Source organism: Leuresthes tenuis, unplaced genomic scaffold, assembly GCF_036924035.1.
Source record: "Leuresthes tenuis unplaced genomic scaffold, fLeuTen1.0.hap1 SCAF_8, whole genome shotgun sequence".
Lineage (NCBI taxonomy): Eukaryota > Metazoa > Chordata > Actinopteri > Atheriniformes > Atherinopsidae > Leuresthes > Leuresthes tenuis.
In genome coordinates this window covers 19,446,877-19,468,682 of record NW_027325362.1, presented here as the reverse complement: position 1 = coordinate 19,468,682, position 21,806 = coordinate 19,446,877, and the positions used below count along the sequence as shown (strand labels likewise).

Here is a 21,806-nt window from a genome sequence, read left to right as displayed (position 1 = left end):
TAAATATAAAAAAATATCTTAAATATCAGGCCAGGCTCAGCAAACTTGAAATGGGGTGCTGGGGCAGTTGTTATGAGGAAAATGTTTGTAAAAAAATGTTCTTTAGCAAGCTGCTATCATGCGATACATCTGTTGTTATTTAGGCTACTCTAATAATATATATTATATCGATATTTAGATGTTATTTACTTTACTCTTTGGTAGCTTCAGTAAAGTATATGACTAACTACTGGACAAACGCTAAACGTTTAAGAATTGAACAACTACAAGCCCCAGCAGGTTTGCATCCCACCCTCGTTACTGAGACTCATGGGAAATGTAGTCAGTGCGTCTGAACCCGAAACATTTCAGGGACGCTTAATTCACAATGTATGTGGTGCGTTATGTACGCAATGGAACGTTTTAAAATAGCAAAAAGACATACAGAGCTAAAAAAAAATAAAAAAAAATAGCTCAATTAATTTAGCTTTTACTGATAAAGACACACCTTTGGTAAGATAGGCAATAACAGATACAATGGCTCATCATTACCGCACATATCCAGGAATCTTGTCTCAGGCAACGCCACAATGCAAGACGTGTGGTAAGTGTAAGTAAACTGTCTCAGGATGCCCAGAACTTGCAAAACTGACACCAACTGCTATACACGCAGTATCCAGCAGATCTCCCAACTTGCAGAAGCCTACTTATATGGAGAATACAGCTAATTAGGTTGCATCTGCCCTGCAGCGCCTCAGATCACAGATGTGCTCCTTCCATTTAATTTTTTTTTTTTTTATGCCTGTTTAATCCAACTCAGGGTAGTGGGGGCCTGGAGCCTATCTCAGCTGTCATTGGGGGAGAGGCCCACACAGAGACAAACAAGACAAACAACCATGCACCTGACACTCACTCCAAGGGACAATTTAAAGTCACCAATTACCCTGACAAGCATGTTTTTCCAATTCAATTCAATTTTATTTATATAGCGCCAGATTACAACAATTGTCATCTCAAGGCACTTAAGTAATATAGTCCAATTCAAGCCAATTGGAATTCAATTCATTGTAATCATAATCCAATTAATTCATATAGAGCCAATTCAAAAAATTAATATCCTAGCTAAGGAAACCAACAGATTGCACCGAAACTTGTCTTCAGTCCAATCTCCCGTCCTGAGCGTGCCTGCGGCGACTGTGGAAAGGAACGACTCCCTTTTAACAGGAAGAAACCTCTGGCAGAACCAGACTCAGGAAGGGTGGCCATCCGCCTCGACCAGCTGGGGTTTGAGAAGACAGAAAAGAGGGAAAAGAGGGGGTAGGAAGCCGGAGTACCCAGAGAGAGTTCACCACACAAGGGGAAAACATGCAAATTCCTCATAGAAAGGCTCCAGCTGGGATTCAAACTGGGAACCCTCTTGCTGTGAGGTGACAGTGCTAACCACCCCATCACCATGCAGCCCCATGGTTTGGACATGACTACAAATTTCAACACAAAAGAACCCTCCTAAAAAATCTTTTCTAAGCATTTCAAGGAAAAAGGGAAAAAGAACAAAAGAAAGTCAACACCAGACGACATATGTCTACATTAGCTTTCCAAAACAAAAAATAAATAATGAGGACAAAAAGCATGACTTCGTAAAACATTTAATGAAAACATGAGTATGTACTGTAACTGCTCTAAAAACATGTCAAAAACATATTTATTTTAAAATATAAATAATGAAATTCTTCCCAATTTCCTGAAATCTCTACATTCCTAAACCAAAAACAGGGCCACCACCAAAAACACAGTGACATTACTTAGGAATGGACAGCAGCTTGAGACAGAATGTAAAGTGAACCTTACTCCAGTTCTAATCACTTTATTGTCTGGTCTCCTTACTATATTCTGTTGAGCCTGATTCACCCAGAAAAATGATATCTCTTGTGCTGTCCTATGCAGATAATGTTTCCAAGCAAAAACATTTGCCATTAGCCTCTTCACCCGAAACAACTCCACATGGTTTTCTGTCAAGATCAGTCGTGGTCTGCTGCTGTGTCCCCCGGGCAGTTGGAGCACAAATCCTCTTCATCTACAAAAATTAAATGTACGCATGAGCAAAGAACAATAAAACAGCTTTGAAACTATATGTACGTTGTCAGCGCTCTTACCATTATAGGCAGTCCCGCACCATATGCAGTAAAAATGGATTCCTCTCAAATAAGATGTTAAAATTTGTAGTTTATCAAAGGACTGTAAGAGAGAAGTACATATCAAATACACTTATTTACTGTATTAGACTATTCACCTTGTAATTCTACAAGATCCTTCTATTGTAGCATATTCCTGTATTAAATGTGTCCAACAGTATATTTCCACGTTGGCTGCTAGTCCTCACACCAAAATGAGCCTAAAATGAATACTAACTGTAATTTCTACAATATCCTCTTCTTCATCTTTGTCATCAAGATCATCGTCCTCATCATCAGGGTTGGCTTTAGGCCAGTACCAGGCTTCTCTGGGGATGGTTATGCCCTGAAACAAGAAGACACCTCAGCTGTAGGAGGCACACACATAGACCTCTACTGACTGCTTCTTTACAGATGTGGAGTTTACAGTTTATTGAACTGTATCCAGAATGTTTGTCTGCATTAACAAGAGGTGATATTCCTGGCATGGCATTGTGATGTTGACAGATGAGTTCATGCTATCTTCCAACCTTCTGACTGTCAAGCTGCTCACAAGAACGCTGACTTCTGCTTAGGTCTCCTTCAATCTTTCGCTCTTCTCTCTCTGTTCTTACTCTTGACCTGAAATTAAAAAAAAATTATACACACAGACATTTGTTTTATGGTAAAGGGCTATCCTCAGAGGTTTTGTGCATCTCATTTTGTGCATAAAAAAAATAACCTAAAATCCTCCAGGGACTTGGTCTCATTCTGTTGTTTGGCCCGTACTTTCTGACGATAATGCTCAAGTTCCTCCTCAGCTTTTCTTTTCTTCAACCCCTCCAGTCCAATGCCCCCTCTGTCTAATGAATTACATACAGAAAAATACGTAAACATTGTTGGCCATTGTTTGCACTGAACGTGCCTTTGTCAACAGACAATGTATAGCCTACCTGTTTTGATATTCAGTGGAATTGGATCAACCCTCCCTGCTCCTGAAGAGGTTCCAGATATTAGAATTACTATTCACTTCAGTGCAAAAAGGGATTAAAATTAAAGCTATTTCAGAGAGGAAACTTACCCTCCTTCCCGAGGCCTTGGCCAGCTTTGTAACCCATTTTCTGAAGAAGTGCAAAGCCCTTGTTCTCGTTGCTAATGGAGCTCTGCAATGCTGCTTCTCGGCTCTCCTTCTCCTGCTCCTTGTAGGTCTTCTGGCGGTTCTTGATGTTCTTTTCCTTGTGCAGCGCTTCCTTTTTAATAGCTTCCTTTTCCCTCCTCACCATGTTGACACCAGGTTTCACATCTTGACTAACAGACGAAAAAATATTACGATTAAAAAAGCATACTTACTCTAAAAACAAAAACATATTTAATATTTTTATAGCCAACTTTTTAATGAACTCTGCCAAATTAGCTCCGTATTGGCTACCAAAGCCACAATGTCCACGTTTAGAGGTTTTGATACAAATAAACCCACAACATGCTTACATTTTAGTAAGAAATGCATCGGACATATAGTCCTCTTCCTCGTCTGACATTTTGTACACAGAAAAATGGGAAAATGTATCAATAAAGAGGTACACAGTTTAAGCAATTTTCCGATGTGAATTCTCCGCAGTTTTTTTCGTTCACGGACAAATTCCGGCTAGGCGCAAGGACCAGTGGTAGTACAAAGTTCCGCTGTGTTTGATACACACTTCTGGAGACAATATTTACGAAAAACTATACGGAAATAACTGTAACAATAGATACACATACTAAGATTAAATAACGGTTTTTTTTCTTGCGCGAAAATCTATTAGTTGTGTTAATTATTCAGATAGTTTCACATCGGAAATCTTTCATTGCGACACTGCCGATACTCGTCGTCATTCATCTTGTGTCATCGAAACACAGGTAATATTTTGGTAAATAGGTCCCGTTAAACCCTTATGTCAGGAAGATGTTTTCTGTTGGGGTGTTTATTTAACAGCTGAAAGTTGTACAAGAGTGCAATAAATGGCTAAAACAAAGTCCGTATGAGAGTGTAGCCAGAGTTTAGCTTGTTCCTAGTAGGAACTAGCTAACTGAAGTTGCTAACCAGCTCGCCTGTAAACAGCTGGAGGCTGGCGGAGACTGTCAAGACGAAACAAGAAAGTGTTAACGCTACTCAGCTTTGACATTTTAGCTTGCTGAACTTAATACGACACATAAGCACATATATGTCTAATTTCAAGTACGGTAAATGACCACAGAGCTATATTTTCTAAGCTGCTCTTATAAGCAATCTAGGTGATGGCCAGTGTGACTGGATGGAAGAGCGATTGTAGGATAGGAGGCAAATAATGACAAGGTGCAACCTTTACTTTAACATTGCAGACACGAGGGTGTACAGCAGTGTGATCAGAGAACCTCGCCATGGAGCTGGCTCACAGTCTGCTGCTCAACGAAGATGCTCTGGCTCAGATCACTGAAGCAAAGAGGCCTGTCTTCATCTTCGAATGGCTGCGCTTTCTGGATAAAGTGCTTGTAGCAGCAAATAAGGTGGCTTATATTCAAACTTCAGTATTGCTTTGTCAAGTAGTTGCCTTTAGATGGAAATTGTGACTTATGTTCGCGCTTGAATGGCAGGTGGATGTGAAGGAGAAACAGAAGAAGCTGGTGGAACAGCTGACAGGACTGATCAGCAGCGCCCCTGGACCACCAACCAGAAAACTTCTAGCCAAAAACCTTGCTACTCTCTACAGCATTGGTGACACCTTCACCGTTTTCCAGACTTTGGATAAATGCAATGACATCATTAAAAGCAAGGACGACACAGCTGCGTACTTACCAACAAAACTGTAAGTTCCCGTTTAATCACAGCTGTGTATTTTTGCAGGCTAATTACACGGTAATGCTAAAAATAATACACTCTGTTTGAGCTTTGTACAATTTTACAAGTTGTAAACCATTCAGCATTGCCTTCAAAATTTCAGGCATATGCAGTAGGGCCCACCTTCAAGGATATTAGCAGTTAAGCCAAACATTAATCTGCGGAATGACATTTTAATGTTTAAAAGGGAGGATTAACTTTACATGAGCAGATAATATGCTGTGTTTATTTGTTGCATAAATGGATTCGGTCTGCAGATGAAGCTGCATCGGTGCTGTTCAGCAGGGTGCAATCCTACATCTATACCTGCTTGTTTCTGTGTAGAATCAGTTGGGATTTGGGGAACATAGAGATGTCATAGACCTCCATTTAGCCCACTGAGCCACTGCAATACTACTGCCAAGTTTTATAACTGATTTTGTTGTGTTATGAGCTGTGAAATTAAACTTTGCTTGATGCTAGTGTCACCAGTTGCCAGACGAATGCCACCTTGAATTATTCCAAGAGCACACTGATGAATGTCAGAAATAACATAGTCATGGACGTTCAATATCGTGAAATAACCCATTGTGTATTTTTATTTGAATCCTTTTGAATTTTCATGATGGACTGTGTGACATAAGTTCATGTTAATGTTCACTTTTTTTTTTCCAGCGCTGCTGTGGCATGTGTTGGAGCCTTTTATGAGAAGATGGGCAGGATGCTGGGAAGCTCCTTTCCAGACACCATTAATAATCTCCTGAAGGCTTTGAAGAGTGCGGAGGTATGACTTTTAAAAGAGCTAAACTGGAATATTGTATGATACAATTTCAGTGCGCGGAATCATATAGTATTCTGGACTTGAGCAACACTAATGGATAGTCAAAGAGTGAATTTTGTGACATCTGTTTTTATACATTATTCCCAACACAATGTAGTCCCAAGGCAGAGGAGAGATCCTTCTCAGCCTGCAGAAGGTGCTGAGTGGACTGGGTGGAGCTGCAGCTTCATGTCACAGAGATATCTACAAGAACGCCCGCTCTCTACTCACAGACAGGTCCATGGCTGTACGCTGTGCAGTAGCTAAGGTTGGTCTCAGAATAACACTTAGACGAGGGCATAAACTGTTTAACAAATGTATGACGAGCAGGTGTAGTAAATTTGTTAACGTCTGTTGTTATGCAGTTTTTCCTCCTGTCAGAAATAAAATGGCCAGGTGATTTCTTGTGATCCCAGCTTAGACAGCAAGTTGATTTTTCCATTTCCATGTTGGAGGAAAAGATTATTTCCTCTTTAGAAAACATGACAACAGGTTCGCATTATAAGCTTCAAGCTGTGTTTACCGTGTGCTGCAACGGAGCGTAATGTAGTATTTAATAAAAGCACAACAATTTCTGTTGGTTCTGCCCAATTAGTGCCTGCTGGAGCTGCAGAATGAAGCAGTATTCATGTGGACCACAGAACTGGAGAACATCGCCACTTTGTGTTTCAAAGCCTTGGAAGGGTCCAACTATGGTGTTCGAGTAGCAGTGGCCAAACTGCTCGGGACGGTCATGGCCACCGCCCTGATGCCCAAACAAGCAGCTGGTAGGTGAATTAGCTGGCTTAATGTGCAGTTCATGTTTGGCTGTTTTCAAGTTAAACAGACTTTAAACAGACTTTTTTTCCTCACAGTGATGCGTCAGAATGTGAAGCGAGCTACCCTTGAGGAGGTGCTGGAGCTGATGGCCACAGGCTTTCTACGGGGTGGATCTGGCTTCCTAAAGAGTGGTGGCGAGATGCTGAAGGGTGGAGGCTCTGTCAGCAGGGAGGTGCGGGTGGGCGTTACACAGGTGAGATATCTTCTCTGACGGTTAAAAAAAAAACGGATGTTTTCTGATTGCTCAAACTCATGCACAATCCTGCTCCTTTCTCCTCAGGCGTATGTTGTGTTTGTGACAACTCTTGGTGGTCAGTGGCTGGAGCGCAACTTCGCTACATTCTTGTCCCACGTTTTGGACCTAGTGTCTCACCCACGGGCCACACAGACACATGTCGAGGCCGTGTACTCGCGCCGCTGTGTCTCCTTCATGCTGCGCGCCACCCTGGGTGGCTTACTTGGGGAAAAAGCACAAATTGCTGCCGGGAAAGAAATCTGCCAAGCCATCAGCAAGCAAATGAGGGCTGTGGGTAAGGAGGATGGGGGGGAAATATCACGGTTCAGAGCATTACAGAGTAAGTACTCATCCATCATCATCATATTTCATTTACTCTTCATTCTGTTTCTAAAATTCTTGCATGATTTGTGCTTGTATTGTATACAGAGTTGTTTTTTTTTTTATTTTCTTGCGTGTGGTAATGGCTTGCCCTGCTTTGGCTTTCTCTCTTTGCTTCTTTTGGATCACTCTTGTTTTTCTTTTCATCTGTTTTTTAAGCAAAAGCTGCATCGTTCTGTCAGTAAAATCATCCATCGACAACTCAGCTTATGAATGACTCATTCTTGCATTATTGCATAGCCGCCTTGGATTTGAACTCACACTCTGTTATTGCCTTCCTTTCCCTGAGGAGCAGATAACATTTTCTGACTGTTGACATCTGGCTTACATCAGCAAAAAAAAAAAAAATAGCATGTGCCTCTAAATTCACAGACACATTACAAGAGGAAGTCATTTTCACCACAGCACCACAAGAATGTATTTGCAAGTTTACATTTCTCTGTTTTTTTGTTGTTGGCTTGACATCATCACATCGTAAAGTCACATTTGTCTCATTCAAAAAGGGATGATTCTTACTCTGATTTGCTTTGCAACCTTTTATCTCATGTATACTATGTCAAAAAACATGATTGTATTCTTCTTGATGTTTGGCTCAAATTTGAAAGACATGTTGAATGTTTGTGTCACACAAACTGTGATCCCGGGCCCTTCATTGTTCACGCTATACTTTCTGCTGTGGCTTTTCAAACCAGCTGGATCTCTGAGACTTCTTGAAATGAAATTTTGACAAATGTCTGTGGCCAGATTAACTGGAAAATTGATATCTGGAGCCCCGGTGGAGGTTGTACCTCCCGCTGTAAATTTGTCTTTCTTCTATATTTAGTTTCCAGTTTATGAAACTGGATGACTGCCACAGTTCAAGAAGCAGCTTTAAGTCTATTCTTTAAGAAATCTGACTGACTTTTTCTTTCACGTGATCTCTCTTGACTATTTTCTTCGTAGAGCTCAGAGGGTTTCAGTTCTTGATTAATGAGCATCAAACGTATCCATCTGTGTTTCTTTGATTTTTCTCTTTTGTGAAATTTATCCTTCAATGACTTCAATTTTAGATGCATTAAACTAATTTTCAATGAAAAAAAATCCCTCTGAGCTCTTAAATTTTGGTACAAACAGTAAGACTCAGAGGTTTTTGGACACTGACACTAGATTTGTCAGGGGCTCAAAATGTGATCGGATAAGTTTAAAGGTTTGAAGTTAAATCCAAGTGTAACCTTTTCATCTACCAGCTGTTTTTTTTTAAATCCACAGCATTTGGTCAGACAAGCTCGTAGTGAAAGAGAAGCAGGCCACCGTTGGACTGCAAAAACAAAACAAAATATTCATCCAACCAAATGAGGAACACTGGGATGAAAGTACGCTCACACCACCTTTGATAAGTTGCAACAACAGAAAGCTGAAAAAGATCTTACAAAGCCAGAGCAGTTGTGGAGCAAGATTATATGAGCTCATGAAACTAAGATCAGCTTGAACTAGAATGATGGGAAGTGAGAAGTGTGTGTCTCCCCCATACACAGAATTCTCTGCTCTGATTCAACGCATTGCAGCAAAGTTAAGGGTCAACAGCAACTGAAGACTGGTTCGGTAAACGTCAAGCAAAACCTCACAAATGAGGAAACCTGTTACTTGGCGATAAGAAATCTAGGAGAGACATTCACCTGAGGGCTTGTACCTTTAAGAGCAAGGGCTTATGGGATATGCCGGTTCCGGATTCTATTCAGTTTACACATTGCCTAGTAACAGTGCAAGTTACAGTTATTATTATTGTTTTGTGGAGAGTAAACGACTGGACTCGACTCACCTTCATCTCCTGTCTCATCATCATTATTTATGTCTTCACAAAAGTAAAACGACTGATGAAAAAGAACGTTATTAGTTTTAGCTAAATACATTTTTCCAAAGAGGTTTCTTCACATGGAATCGCTTTAATTCTTAAACCCTCTAATTAGGATGTTAAGCCCATATTCATTCAATAATTCCAACTTCAATGTTCTTCCATATAACTTTACTAGACTAACAAAAACTCTGCCAGTGCCCAAATACTTCTGAGCCCAGCTGTGTGACAGTGTGCTGTATTTTAAAGGAGGAGACTCTGCCGTTGCAGATTGTTACAGATTAATGTGTGACAGCACTGCATGGCCTCTTTTGGTCAGTTATTGTAATATTGCAATAATTCCAGATGACCATTATTCTGAAGTTTAAAAAAACAAAAATTGTCCTAATTTTGAGTCATGTCATCCATCAGTGCTGCACACATCCTGAATCACTTACTCAGTACTTCATGTTACTTTGTCTTTAATGCATTTTCAGATGTTTAGTTGTGATCTCAAAAAAATGTTTAAGACTTGAAATGTTTATACCAACAAGTCTCTGCTCCTTTTTCTCTTTTTCTGCCATGTTTTTCCAGAGGCAGTCGTAAATGACATCAGTGGCGAGAACAAGGCCGGTGCAGCTGATGTTTCTGCCAGTCAGCACGTTATGGTGTGCGCCCTGAAAGAGCTGGGCAGTTTGGTTCAGAGCTTGAGTGCCACAGCTTCACCACTCATCCAGGAGCCTTCTATCGGTGAGACGCACTAAATATGAAACTGGACTTTGATTATTTAACTTTGGCTGAGATCAAACGGCCTTCAAAGAACAACCAAACATCTTACACCCACTTCTGTTTGATGTTGCCTGGAAATAAATGAAAAAAAATGGCACCAAATTCTCCATATTTCCAGGACTTCTTGAAACCGTGACCTCAGTGCTGCTGCACCCAAGCATGGCGGCGCGTTTGGCTGCCGCGTGGTGCCTGCGCTGTGTGGCTGTGGCTCTGCCCTATCAACTGTCTCCGCTGCTGGACCGCTGTGCAGAGAGAATCAACAACCTGAAGAGCTCACCTGAGGCTGTGAGCGGCTACAGCTTTGCAATGGCAGCTCTGCTAGGAGGTGTACACCAGTGTCCACTGGGTATCCCTCACTCTAAGGGCAAGGTACATAGCCTCAGAAAGAGCCGTGTTTTTGTGTTTTAGGTCACTCTGCATATGTCACTTATGTCTTCACTGACTTCCAGTACAGCATCATTGAATGAATGATTTAAAGAATGAATGGTCTGTGTTGCAGTTGGTGGTCAGTATAGCTGAAGATCTCCTGCGAACAGCTGCTCAGAATAGTCGGCTGTCCCTGCAGCGCACACAGGCTGGGTGGCTGCTGCTGGGGGCCCTCATGACTTTAGGTGAGTCTCCCCAATGGGATCATTTTGGAATTTGTCAACAATTCCCTCTCACAGCAGCATTGCCAGCACTTATTGTGTTTCTGTGTTCCCAGGTTCATCACTCGTGCGCTACCACCTCCCCAAAATGCTGCTGCTGTGGAGGAACGTGTTCCCTCGCTCCCAAAAGGAGCTGGAGGCAGAAAAGGCCAGAGGAGACTCCTTCACCTGGCAGGTCACCCTGGAGGGCCGAGCTGGAGCTCTGTGCGGTAAGGAATCCCGTGCTTTGTGAATCTGCACATGATCCATGGTGTCAGGATACACACTTCTGACAAATACTGTTCCTTTTTTCTGTAGCCATGCGAAGCTTTGTGGCTCACTGCCCTGAGCTTCTGACTGAAGATATAATCCGCAGACTGATGACTCCCATCGAATGTGCCATGACCATGATGTCTCAGTGAGTGCGATGCTTTCAATTTTAATGATCTTTTGTTGACTAAAGACGGAGTCGGATTTCATTTCTGTGTGATGATTATTTCCTGAAAAATATAGTTTTTTTTTGTTACTACATCAGCTGATTGTGATATGTTGTCCTTTTCTCAGTGTCCCTGCCATTATTAAGGTCCATGGTGCTCACCTGAAAGCAAGTGCAGCAATGGTGAGGCTCAGGTTGTACGACATCTTGGCTCTCTTGCCTCCCAAGACTTACGAAGGTAACACAGACGCAAACGGATTATTTTTCACAAAGGTTAAGCACAATTTATGTTTTAAAATCCGTAATCTTTCCGTTTAGGCAGTTTCAACGCCCTCCTGAGGGAGCTGGTGGCAGAGTTTACTTTGACTGATAACTCTGCCAACACCACCACCTCTCTGCTGCGCTCTCTGTGTCACTATGATGACAGCGTGCTCATGGGCTCCTGGCTGCAAGAAACTGACCACAAGTCCATCGAGGATCAAGTTAGTTAGATTAAACTGTTATATGAAATGTAGATGTTTTGTGTGTGACTGTTTCTGTACAAAAGATATTCGGACAGACATCCCCACTGTCTTTTTGCCAAAGTTTTACCACAATTTCCATTTATTTCTTGGGAAATTCACAGTATTCCATCTGCAGTATTGGTATTAATAACATTGTTCCTAAATAGCTGCAGCCTAACAGCGCGTCTGGCAGCGGAGCTCTGGAACACGATCCCTCTTCGATCTACCTGCGCGTCCCTGTTGGCGAGGCCATTCCAGGGCCTCTCCCTTTGGGTGTGTCAGTTATCGATGCTTCAGTGGCGCTGTTTGGTGTGGTTTTCCCTCATGTCTCATTTAAGCACAGGTGAGCAGTTCAGTTTTTTGCAGCGATGGAGGTTTTAACACTTTTTGTGTCAATGATTGTTATGTGTCATATTCACTGCTGCACTTTGTATTTGATGCAGGCTGCAGATGCTCGACCACTTTGCAGAGTGCATAAAGCAGGCTAAAGGCGTTCGACAGCAGGCAGTCCAGCTGAACATCTTTACTGCAGTGCTTAGCGCCCTCAAGGTAGCAAAACAGATGACATATCCTCTTGGGACAAGAATCATTCTGAGTATATACACACAGTTAGGAATAATGTTTCTTTTCCTTCTTGAAGGGTTTGGCTGAGAATAAAAGCACTCTGGGCCCGGAGGAGGTGCGTAAGTCGGCCCTGGCCCTGGTGATGGGGGCTTTGGACAATCCCAATCCTATCCTGCGCTGCGCTGCTGGAGAGGCCCTGGGCAGGATGGCTCAGGTTGTCGGAGAGGCAACGTTCATTGCCAGAATGGCGCAGACCAGCTTTGACAAGTAATTGAATTACTGTATATATGTATTGTGTTTTTTTCTTTTTTTTGTATTGTTTTTTGTTTTAATTTGTCAAAGCATCAGGATATTGACAAAAAGGATAAGAATAATTTAATATTTTAGATAACTTAGATATTTTATTTGAAGACATAGATGTGTTCAGGAAAATAAAACATTCTGTTCTTGACTTTAATCATCTGATCTGTCCTTTTTCTGTTAAAGACTGAAGTCAGCCCGTGATGTAGTTTCAAGAACCGGCCATTCATTGGCTCTTGGCTGTCTGCATCGATATGTAGGAGGAATTGGCTCTGGCCAGCACTTAAAGACCAGTGTCAGCATCCTTTTGGCTCTTGCCCAGGACGGGTCCTCTCATGAGGTCCAGGTACAGTAAATGACCCAGCAGAAATGGATTTTTAGTTTTTTCTTATGGATTTATTTTGCTTTTAGAACCAATTGTTTTTCATCTCTTTTTTAAATTATTTTTTTTTTTATACCAGACATGGGCTCTGCACTCTTTGGCTCTGATTGTGGATTCTAGTGGTCCCATGTACAGAGGCTACGTGGAGCCCACGCTGTCCCTGGTTCTCACCCTGCTCCTCACCGTGCCACCTTCTCACACAGAGGTTCACCAGTGTCTGGGGCGCTGCCTTGGAGCCCTCATCACCACTGTGGGACCAGAATTACAAGGTAACTGTCACACAAATCTTCTTGTGTAACTCTGACTCTCTTGTCTAAATTACATTTCTTTTAAGGCATAAAATATAGCATTTCTTAGCCAGCAGGTGGCAGTGAGAAAGATTATAACCCTCTACAAGGTCAATAGTCAAGTGCTTTGTCTTTTCCGAAACACTTTTCCTTGAACCGAAGGTAAAAGTTTGGAGGGAAGAGTTCTTAAAGACTTTGCAAGACAGTTGCAAAGAGAATTTGACGACATTTGAACTAATCTAAGATCTGGTTCTGCTGGTTCAGCTGTGGTAAAACTACAACTGCTCCAAAGTTAGACTTTAAAAAGAGCAGTAGATACCATGCGTAATGTCTTCTTACCGTGTTGCTTTTAAGATACATAATAGAAATGAGAACAACCGGGAAAATATCCCAGGTTTGCATCTTAATAAAATATTAAATCTTCATAAAAAATTAAATAAAGACAAGAAAAAGCCACAAAAGTCAATTTTATTATTGTCATAAAACAGTTTTTTTCACACTCCTGTCACATTTATTTAGAATTTCTGTTATTATTATCATGAACTCATCATAACTGGATATAGCCAGGACATTTTGAGAAGAAAAAGATTGATAGTGGTAGTAAAGGAGGCGCTGAGGCTCCTCTCTAGGCTTTAGAGAATTCATCTAGTTCTTATCATGGCTGCCGCTTAAATAATTCCAGGTAATTTCATTCAGTTAACCAGACTGCTTTGGTTTCAAAATTCCAAACACGTGAAACTGCCATTTGTGACTTTTGCAAGCTGCTCGACATGCAAAAAAATGGCATGTTTTGATAAAGGTTTGGATTGTTGAAGGTTTGGTTCTCTCAATAACAGGTTGTAAAGCTCTACAAACAATACATTAACAGCGTTTATTGTCTAACGTGATCTGTCACTGCAAGCTGGGTTTGGTACTTTCCTAGATGATTGTATGGTATTCTGTCAAAATGAAAAAAAAAGCTATCAGTCTGAGTGATATCAGATTTGCAGACCACTGACACATTTGGGAGACATATAGTACATCATCTTGCTGCTAAAATAGCCTGTTTATGTTCGTTTTTCTAATCAGTGTGATTGGGTTTGCTAGGAAATGGAGCCACCATTTCCACCATCCGCTCCTCCTGCCTGGTTGGTTGTGCCATCATGCAGGACCACTCTGACTCCCTTGTGCAGGCAGCTGCCATCTCATGTTTGCAGCAGCTGCATATGTTCGCTCCTCGACATGTCAACCTGTCCAGCCTGGTGCCCTGTCTCTGTGTAAGATATGAGTTTCAAACTGCAAGTTTGGTAGTCATAGTTGGTGTTAATCTTAGTCACGATTTCTCACTGTACTGTGGGATTGCTGCAGGTGCACCTGTGCAGCTCTCACCTGTTGCTGCGTCGGGCTGCTGTGGCCTGTCTGAGACAGCTCGCCCAGAGAGAAGCTGCCGAGGTCTGCGAGTATGCCATGAGCCTAGCAAAGAGAGCAGGAGATGGCAAAGACAACACTAAAATCAGTGAGAACAAATAAAACTCATAAACCTGTTTATGGGAACAGATCATAAACAGGTTTATGAGAACAAATCATAAAGCATCCTCTTTGTTTAATTCACCTCTGTGAGACACTGTTCCTCTTACTGTGTTGGTTTGGTGTATGGTTCAGATCTGAACATCACAGAGACCGGTCTGGAAGGTGTGCTGTTTGGTATGCTGGATCGGGAGACAGACAGGAAGCTGTGTTCTGACATCCATGACACGCTGGGCCACATGCTGTCATCTCTTGCTGTGGAGAAGCTTTCTCACTGGCTGAAACTCTGCAAGGATGTCCTTGCAGCAACTACAGGTAAGTCTACAAAACAGCAAAACAATAAAAATGTTCTTCTTTAAGGTCCTGTGTCATGAATGCGTCCCTCTCCTCTTTCAGATGTAGGGGGCACTGTTGTATTAAAGGTGGAAAAGGATGAGGAAGACTCTGAGAAAAAAGATGAGATAGATGATGACACCATGTTCACGGGCCTGGGAGATGATGACAAGTCCAAGCCGTCGGTGGCACCGCGCTGGGTGACGCGTGTGTTTGCCGCAGACTGCTTGTGCCGCATCATCCTCTTATGCGAGAATGCAGACAAAGCGCACTTCGATCTGGCAGCTGCACGCTCTGCAAAGGCCAAAAACCCTAAAGGTACCATTCACTAAGCTGCCAAGTTGGAGTAATTCGGAGTCTGCCTAAAGATGTGTGATTGATTTATAACCTCCTGATCTTTGGTCTGTCTAGTTAAATATTAGTATATCTTCCAGCTTAGTTCATACTGTAAATCATCTTGCAGCAGCCAGACAATTCTAGGGTCATCTCCCGGAAAAGCTGATCCATGAGCTTTTTTGTGTAAAGATGGATCAAAGCAAGAGATGAGTAAGCAGAAGTTTAGTTTTTTTTTTTCCGCTGTGACTGATAGAGGATCCTGTATTTATATAAGCCTCTCTGAAATAACTAAGTATACTACAGGCTAAACAGTCGTAGGATAGTGTGATTTAGTAGCTCTTAAAACAGCAGAGTCAAATTTATTGACTGGGATTGAGTGGATGATTCATGTGCATGTTGATGTATCCAACTAATCCCTTGAAAGCTGCATTTCAGATAAAGCTCAGTCACTTCTGTCACACTCGAATTCTGAAAACTGGATTGTTGTATGTAGTTCTCAACAGATGTTGAAAGCGTGACATTTTGGAAGAGGCAAAAGCTTTGACAGTTTTCATTTTCATCGCTGCTCACTGTGATCATATTCCTCATAAAGTTTAGAGACATTTCTCGCACATATGTCCTTGTTTTTCATCCCATCTCTGTCCACTCAGGAGATCTGTTGGTGCTCCATTTGTCTGACCTCATCCGTATGGCCTTCATGGCAGCCACAGACCACAGTAACCAGCTGAGGATGGCTGGTCTGCAGGCCCTGGAAGACATTATTAAAAAGTTTGCATCCGTACCAGAGCCGGAGTTTCCAGGACATGTTATACTGGAACAATACCAGGCTAATGTGAGTTAACTACTCATTAAATTGCATCATGCTGAGAAAGTCCTAAATCAGTAAAGTGCCCAAAAAAAAACAGACTGAAAGACAGAACTTTGTGAAAATTGTGTGCATGCAGGTCGGAGCTGCCCTTAGACCTGCATTTTCACCTGATACACCATCTGACATAACAGCGAAAGCATGCCAGGTAAGACACTCTGCTTTATCTGCCAACAGCCCTCACACACAGTACATTTATTTAGTTTTATTACCTCACATGTATAACACCGTGAAAGAAGACCCAGAGGGGATATGATGACCCACTGCAAAGTGAGTCACTATCCCCTTGAAGTCAACAGCGTCTAATTTTCTGGCTTAATGATTCAGTTGACTGATCTTTAAGGAATGAGGGTCAAATACGCACGCCTTAAAGCGCTTTCATGGGGGGGGGAAAAGCTGTTCTTTCTTTCACCATTGTGTGTGTGACTGGGAGACAGTTAATTCAGAATGTAATGGAAAACAAAGTTACGTATTACTTAACATGAGCCTGTGGACCTGGCCTACAGAGAAAATGAACTGATAATTTGAATAAGCAAACAGCTGTGTCTCACTTAGTCAATTTGAATCATAGTGCATTTCTAACTCTATAAAACAGGCTGCGCTTAATCCCATGGCACTCAAGTAGCAGTTCCCACCAGAAGAATGTGATCTCGTAAATGAGCGCTCCCACTTTTACAGCCCGAGCAAGTCAGGCTCATGTATTGATGACTGCTGTTTGACACCCCCGCACCTTCTAATGGCGAGGTTGTCAAGCTACTCTGATATGTAATGCAGGTGTTTTATATTTCTTTAGTTGTGAGTGACGTAAAAAAAGAATGCCGTGCCTTACTTTGATCATTTATTACTTTGAACCCCGTGTGTCCACAGGTGTGCAGTACGTGGATTGGTAGCGGCGTAGTCAGTGACCTGAATGACCTGCGACGAGTCCACAACCTGCTTGTGTCATCGCTGGACAAGGTGCAGGCTGGGAAGAGCTCATCCAGTCAGCTGTACAGTGAGAGTGCCACCACCATGGAGAAGCTGGCTGTGCTGAAGGCTTGGGCTGAGGTGAGACTGAAGAAAATCCGACCAACGCCGCTTGTATTTTAAAGCAAATCGTGCAGATAAAAAAACCTGATCGGGCACGCTGGCTTTCATGCTCAGGTGTATGTGGTGGCAATGAAGATCAAGAAGGAGGCGGAGTCAAAGCCTGCCAAACCAGTTAGGAATGGAGACGAGGATGAGGATGAGGAGGACCTGGGAGCTGATGTGCTTCCTCCTGACAGTCTCATCACCTTGGTGCAGCCAGAGCTGCCATCGCTCAGCCGCCTCTGGCTGGCCATGCTGCGAGACTATGCGCTGCTCACTCTGCCTGCCGAGTTTTCCAGTCAGCTGCCACCTGATGGTACAAGACTGATTCTCTTTTCTCTACATGTAATGTAGAAATGTTTAATTGTATATGAGACTTTCTACTTTTTCCTGTTTTATTTGAGGTTGGGATTCAGTCTCTTCCATGTATGGTCATAATGTGACGCTTCTCCTAGAATATTACACTGTAACTTGTAATACATTATCTATTTACAAAAATGTATTTTATAAAAAGCCAATTTAAATTGAGTGAAGATGTTTGCTCTAAACACTTTTCCCATTGGTGTGTATCTGTGTTCAGGTGGAGCGTTCTATACCCCAGAGACGATAGACACAGCAAGGCTCCACTACCGCAGCTCTTGGGCTCCTGTCCTGCATGCAGTGGCCCTCTGGCTGAACAGCACTGGGTTTGGGGCAGGTGAAGATCAAGAGGAGGTCTCTTCGGCTTCCTCCAAGCCTGCTAGCCTTCCTCAGGGAGGCTCCTCTACAACAAAGACCTTTGAAGAGTTGGTCAAAGACAGGATGCATCTAATGTTGGGTAAAGACACTGTAGTCCACATCTGTGTTGTGAAGACAAATAGGTCTGATGAAAAGAAAGAGGAAAAACATCAACTTTATATATTTTTTGACCTTAAAGTGTTTAGTCCATCTCACATCTGCCACCTGTGAAAGACTGGTTATGGATTATAAAAAAACATCTGAACACACCCTCAGTGGATTCTCATGTTCTGTCTCTCAGGTGTCAGTATAGAGTTTCTTTGCTTCCCTCGACCAGAGGAACCCATCGAACATGTGCTGTCTTGCCTGCAGGCCCTATACACTCTACTAGAATCTCCTTGTGCAAAGACGCACATTGCAGAAGATCAGGTAAAGGTGGAAGTTTTTTATATCACAGTCGTAAATTGGAATAGGTCAAAATGACCATTAAAGTAAACATTGATATGATATTTATATCAAAAGAATTTGAAATGAAATACACACTAAGATATGAAATAACATGCTATATTTATCATCTGCACAGTCAGAGCCATCATTTGTATTTGTTTTGTAGATTTTAGAAGCTGTTTTCTACACAGATTAGATGGGGTGTTTGAATTGAAACTGAATCTTAAGATTTAACAGAAATAGACTCAAATAGTGGAACCAAACAGCTGTGGTGTCGATTGTAGAAATCCTTCAGAACAGATGATCACTATACTGTAGAAGAAAAATTGATTCTATTTCTAAGTATCGATGTCTACGTTCCTTGTGTTTCACGGGGGTATTCCTGTCGCTGTTTATTTCCCTGTCATAGCTGCTGGCAGTGGAGCTCCTGAATGTGCTCCACAGGCTGCTGTTGACTCGGGATCCCCCTGCAGTGCAGCTCCAAGTCACAGCAGTTGTACAGGAGACCATCAGGGCTGCACAGGAACATCTGCAGCAAGAGCGAACCAAGAAAGGTCAGGAACGTCTCAGCACTGTTGTTTACTGTTTGTCTTCATCCGAACGCAGACTGTACATCAGTATCGTGTTTCATTTTCATAGTCCTGCTGTCTGAGTTTTTTTTTTAGTTTTGTGGTGGCTGTAGTGATTTAGGTCACTTTTTGTTTTGCTTAGGCAAAGAGGAAGAAGGCGAAAAAGACTCTCAGGCCAGCCTGGGGGAAGGGGGAGACACAGGGGAGCTCATCCCGGGAAAGTCTCTAGTGTACGCCGCAATGGAGCTGCTTGTGTTCATCCTGGTCCGCCACATACCACAGCTTAATTCACGGGTGAAGGAGTCACCCAGCCACGCACGTCTCAAGCCTCAGAGACTACCTGAAGAAAGCGCACGCCTGGTGGCAAACACAGTTTCTATCCTGGCAGAGCTGCCCTCGCTCTGTTCTCCTGCTGGTGAGGCCTGAGGCAAACAGAAACATTTGCACTCCATGGAAAATATGAGAGCAGTCCACAAACAGTACAGAAACAAACGCATACAATGACAGCATATGTTGACTTTTGGAACAAATAGCCTGCTTTGCCTGCATTGTTCAGGTCTGTGTGTAGTTAAACTCCCTGACAAAGCTACTCGTGAATGACATTTAAACAGCCTCATACATTTGTACAAGATAGATTACATCTAAATGGGAATATTTTTTTGCTTTGTGAAATGAGAGCCGATTTGTCACAATTTCTTTTTGCCTTTACAGGAGGCACGACTATCCTCCCTACTGTGCTGTTCCTAATCACCGGGGTCCTGAGGGAAACTGCACTTAAGACGGCTGACAACTCCGTGCCTGTTCCTGTAGCAGCTGCCCTGCAGGGCATCAAGACCATCATCACCTCACCAATGGCCCGTGAAGAGAGCACTCAGACGCAGTGGACTGGTCTTGTGAGGAGCAGCTTGGCATCTGTTCTTGAGTATTCACAACCAGGTAAACAAACACACACGCGCACATGGGATCTCTGCGCTTTCTTTGGCGTATTGAGGAAAACATTGTGTTGTTAATCATTAAAAGTTTTGTTCGTGTGTTTTTGTAGACGAGTCCAGACCTGACATGGATGAGGTCAGTATGTTGACAGCAATCACACTCTTCCTTCTATCAGCCAGCAATGAACTCGTAGGAGTTGTCGTCCTGCAGAAGGGCTGCATGGACCGCTTCAGAAACGGCCTCAACTCGAGCGATCCCTGGGTAAGCAACTGTGTAAACGCAGGTGAAGATACAGATGTTGGACGTCTGACCAAAAGCTGTGTTAGACTATCCAGACCTTTGAGGCTCTGATAAGTGAGAGATGTCATTTGTTGGTGCCACAGGTTCAGGCCCGTTGTTATCAGCTCCTGCTGTCAGTGTTTCAACACTCCAGCCGTGCCCTCTCCACTCCTTACATCCACGCCTTGGCTCCACTCATGGTTGAGAAGCTAAAGGCGGTGGAGCGCAGTCGGCCAGGGACTGCTGCAGAGCTGCAGGCCGTGCAGGAGGGCATCAGGGTCCTGGAAAATCTGGTCAGCATGGGTGAAGAGAAAAACCGTAAGTGTGCCTCGGCCTAATGGACCGATAAAGTACCATATTTGTTTCACAAAAGTGTTTAGCTCCATTACAGTAGGTCTCTTAAAGTATTTAGCTCTGTGCCTCTAGATGTTTGCTGTCAAGAGCATTAAAGCATTAGATGCTAAATTTAGAATCACTGCACTGGTTTACTGTCAATTTTAGTATCGATTTTGACTTCATGTTACATCATACTGTAAAGTCTGTTTCCTTTTTTGTTTTACAAAGATTACTGTCAGTCTATAATCCACAAGATGTGCTTTGAGGTTGTGTTTTTGCATTTATGTTCCCTTAATGAGTTTATTTATTCATTCAATAGGGGTGCAGCTTCTGGCTCTTCTTGTACCGACTCTTGTGTCTTACCTTTTGGATGAAAATGCCATATCCTCTGCGCCCCAAGTCTCCAAAAGCCTGCATGATTTTGCCCTTCAGAACTTAATGCGGATTGGCCCTCTGTATCCAGCTGCCTTCAAGATAGTAATTGGTGCAGCACCTGAGCTTAAAACCCGTCTGGAATCTGCTATACGGGCCAACCAGGCCAGCAGCAAAGCCAAAGCTGCTGCCAGGCAAGCTCAGCCAACCGTGCAGGCTGCACCAACCATTAAACTGAAAACTAGCTTCTTCTGAAAGCAACAGAAATTTACTGTACACTCTCAAAACTTAGTTTTATGTTGTCTTTTTTTTTTGTTTGTTTTCTGTCAACAGTGTACTTACATGCCATATCTGTACCAATTACAGGTTATTAAATGTATTTATTTATACTACATCACATCTTTGTTTTTTAATAGATAATCTTTCTTCTTGAAGTAAAAAGGCAATTATGTAAATATCATGAGAAAGCCTTTGAATGTTCACTTCAAAAAGCTTGATTTATAATCTCAACAAATTTTGATTTGGAGAATGTATTGCATCCAGACTTTATCTCGTCTTTCCCATGTCATTCCTGCCCACTCTTCAAAAGCTGATGTTTGATGTGTCAATTTCTTTGCGATTTTGCGGCGTCATAAATGCGGCAGTCATGATGTCTGTATAAATTGCAACTATGTGTGTTTGTTTATTGCCGATAGCACAGTATGTGGCCTTCGGGTCTGCTGATTTCGACTGATAGAATTTTTTTTAAATTCTGTTTTGCAAACTTTGTTTGCTTTTGAATTATGTTTGCAACATTCCTCCTATTAGCTGTTGAACAAAAGTGAGAAAATAGTCTTGATTAGTATATTGAGCCAGTAATGAGATTGTATTAGAACTAATAAAGACATAAATGCATTGTATAACTTGATCTAGGGGTAACAGGCCAAGAGAAATAGAGAAAAGAAATGCATCATAATTCAATGCATATCATATTGTTTTGCTTATAACTAATTCCCCCTGTTTATGTGTACTGCTAACAACATCTGACCATCAACTTTGCAGATTTGTTGAAATGTACAAGTTCACTAATTTTTTTTCAATTTGAATAAATTTTCTCGGACCCCATTACTGTTTTCAGAATTTGATGGATTT

General features: G+C 42.2%; 2 protein-coding genes across 3 annotated transcripts; one reads left to right on the top strand and one right to left on the bottom strand.

The window, feature by feature from the left end:
- Positions 1 to 1,609: 1,609 nt before the first annotated feature.
- Positions 1,610 to 3,759, bottom strand: gpatch11 (G patch domain containing 11). The gene is made up of 8 exons (XM_072390395.1): positions 3,618 to 3,759; positions 3,211 to 3,437; positions 3,083 to 3,124; positions 2,872 to 2,992; positions 2,681 to 2,771; positions 2,389 to 2,496; positions 2,133 to 2,214; positions 1,610 to 2,053 (listed from the first exon to the last, which is right to left on the bottom strand). The coding sequence occupies exons 1-8, from the start codon at positions 3,665 to 3,667 to the stop codon at positions 1,998 to 2,000; spliced, it is 777 nt and encodes a 258-aa protein (XP_072246496.1). The 5' UTR covers positions 3,668 to 3,759; the 3' UTR covers positions 1,610 to 1,997.
- Positions 3,760 to 3,945: 186 nt separating this feature from the next.
- Positions 3,946 to 21,779, top strand: heatr5b (HEAT repeat containing 5B). 2 transcript variants are annotated; one of them, XM_072391273.1, is made up of 36 exons: positions 3,946 to 4,025; positions 4,488 to 4,652; positions 4,740 to 4,951; positions 5,638 to 5,746; positions 5,901 to 6,050; positions 6,378 to 6,549; positions 6,637 to 6,794; positions 6,882 to 7,131; positions 9,622 to 9,777; positions 9,935 to 10,185; positions 10,316 to 10,427; positions 10,520 to 10,672; positions 10,761 to 10,860; positions 11,007 to 11,116; positions 11,197 to 11,360; positions 11,549 to 11,724; positions 11,825 to 11,930; positions 12,022 to 12,212; positions 12,432 to 12,591; positions 12,707 to 12,896; positions 14,001 to 14,170; positions 14,262 to 14,409; positions 14,556 to 14,735; positions 14,817 to 15,071; positions 15,740 to 15,921; positions 16,034 to 16,102; positions 16,822 to 17,001; positions 17,098 to 17,338; positions 17,603 to 17,839; positions 18,041 to 18,168; positions 18,596 to 18,740; positions 18,898 to 19,170; positions 19,467 to 19,691; positions 19,798 to 19,949; positions 20,072 to 20,285; positions 20,623 to 21,779. In XM_072391273.1, exons 2-36 carry the CDS (start codon positions 4,527 to 4,529, stop codon positions 20,928 to 20,930), a joined length of 6,153 nt encoding a protein of 2,050 aa, XP_072247374.1. In that variant the 5' UTR covers positions 3,946 to 4,025; positions 4,488 to 4,526; the 3' UTR covers positions 20,931 to 21,779. The 2 variants fall into 2 exon arrangements, with proteins under 2 accessions (XP_072247374.1, XP_072247373.1); XM_072391272.1 differs by having other exon boundaries at positions 6,882 to 7,176.
- The last annotated feature ends 27 nt before the right edge of the window (positions 21,780 to 21,806 follow it).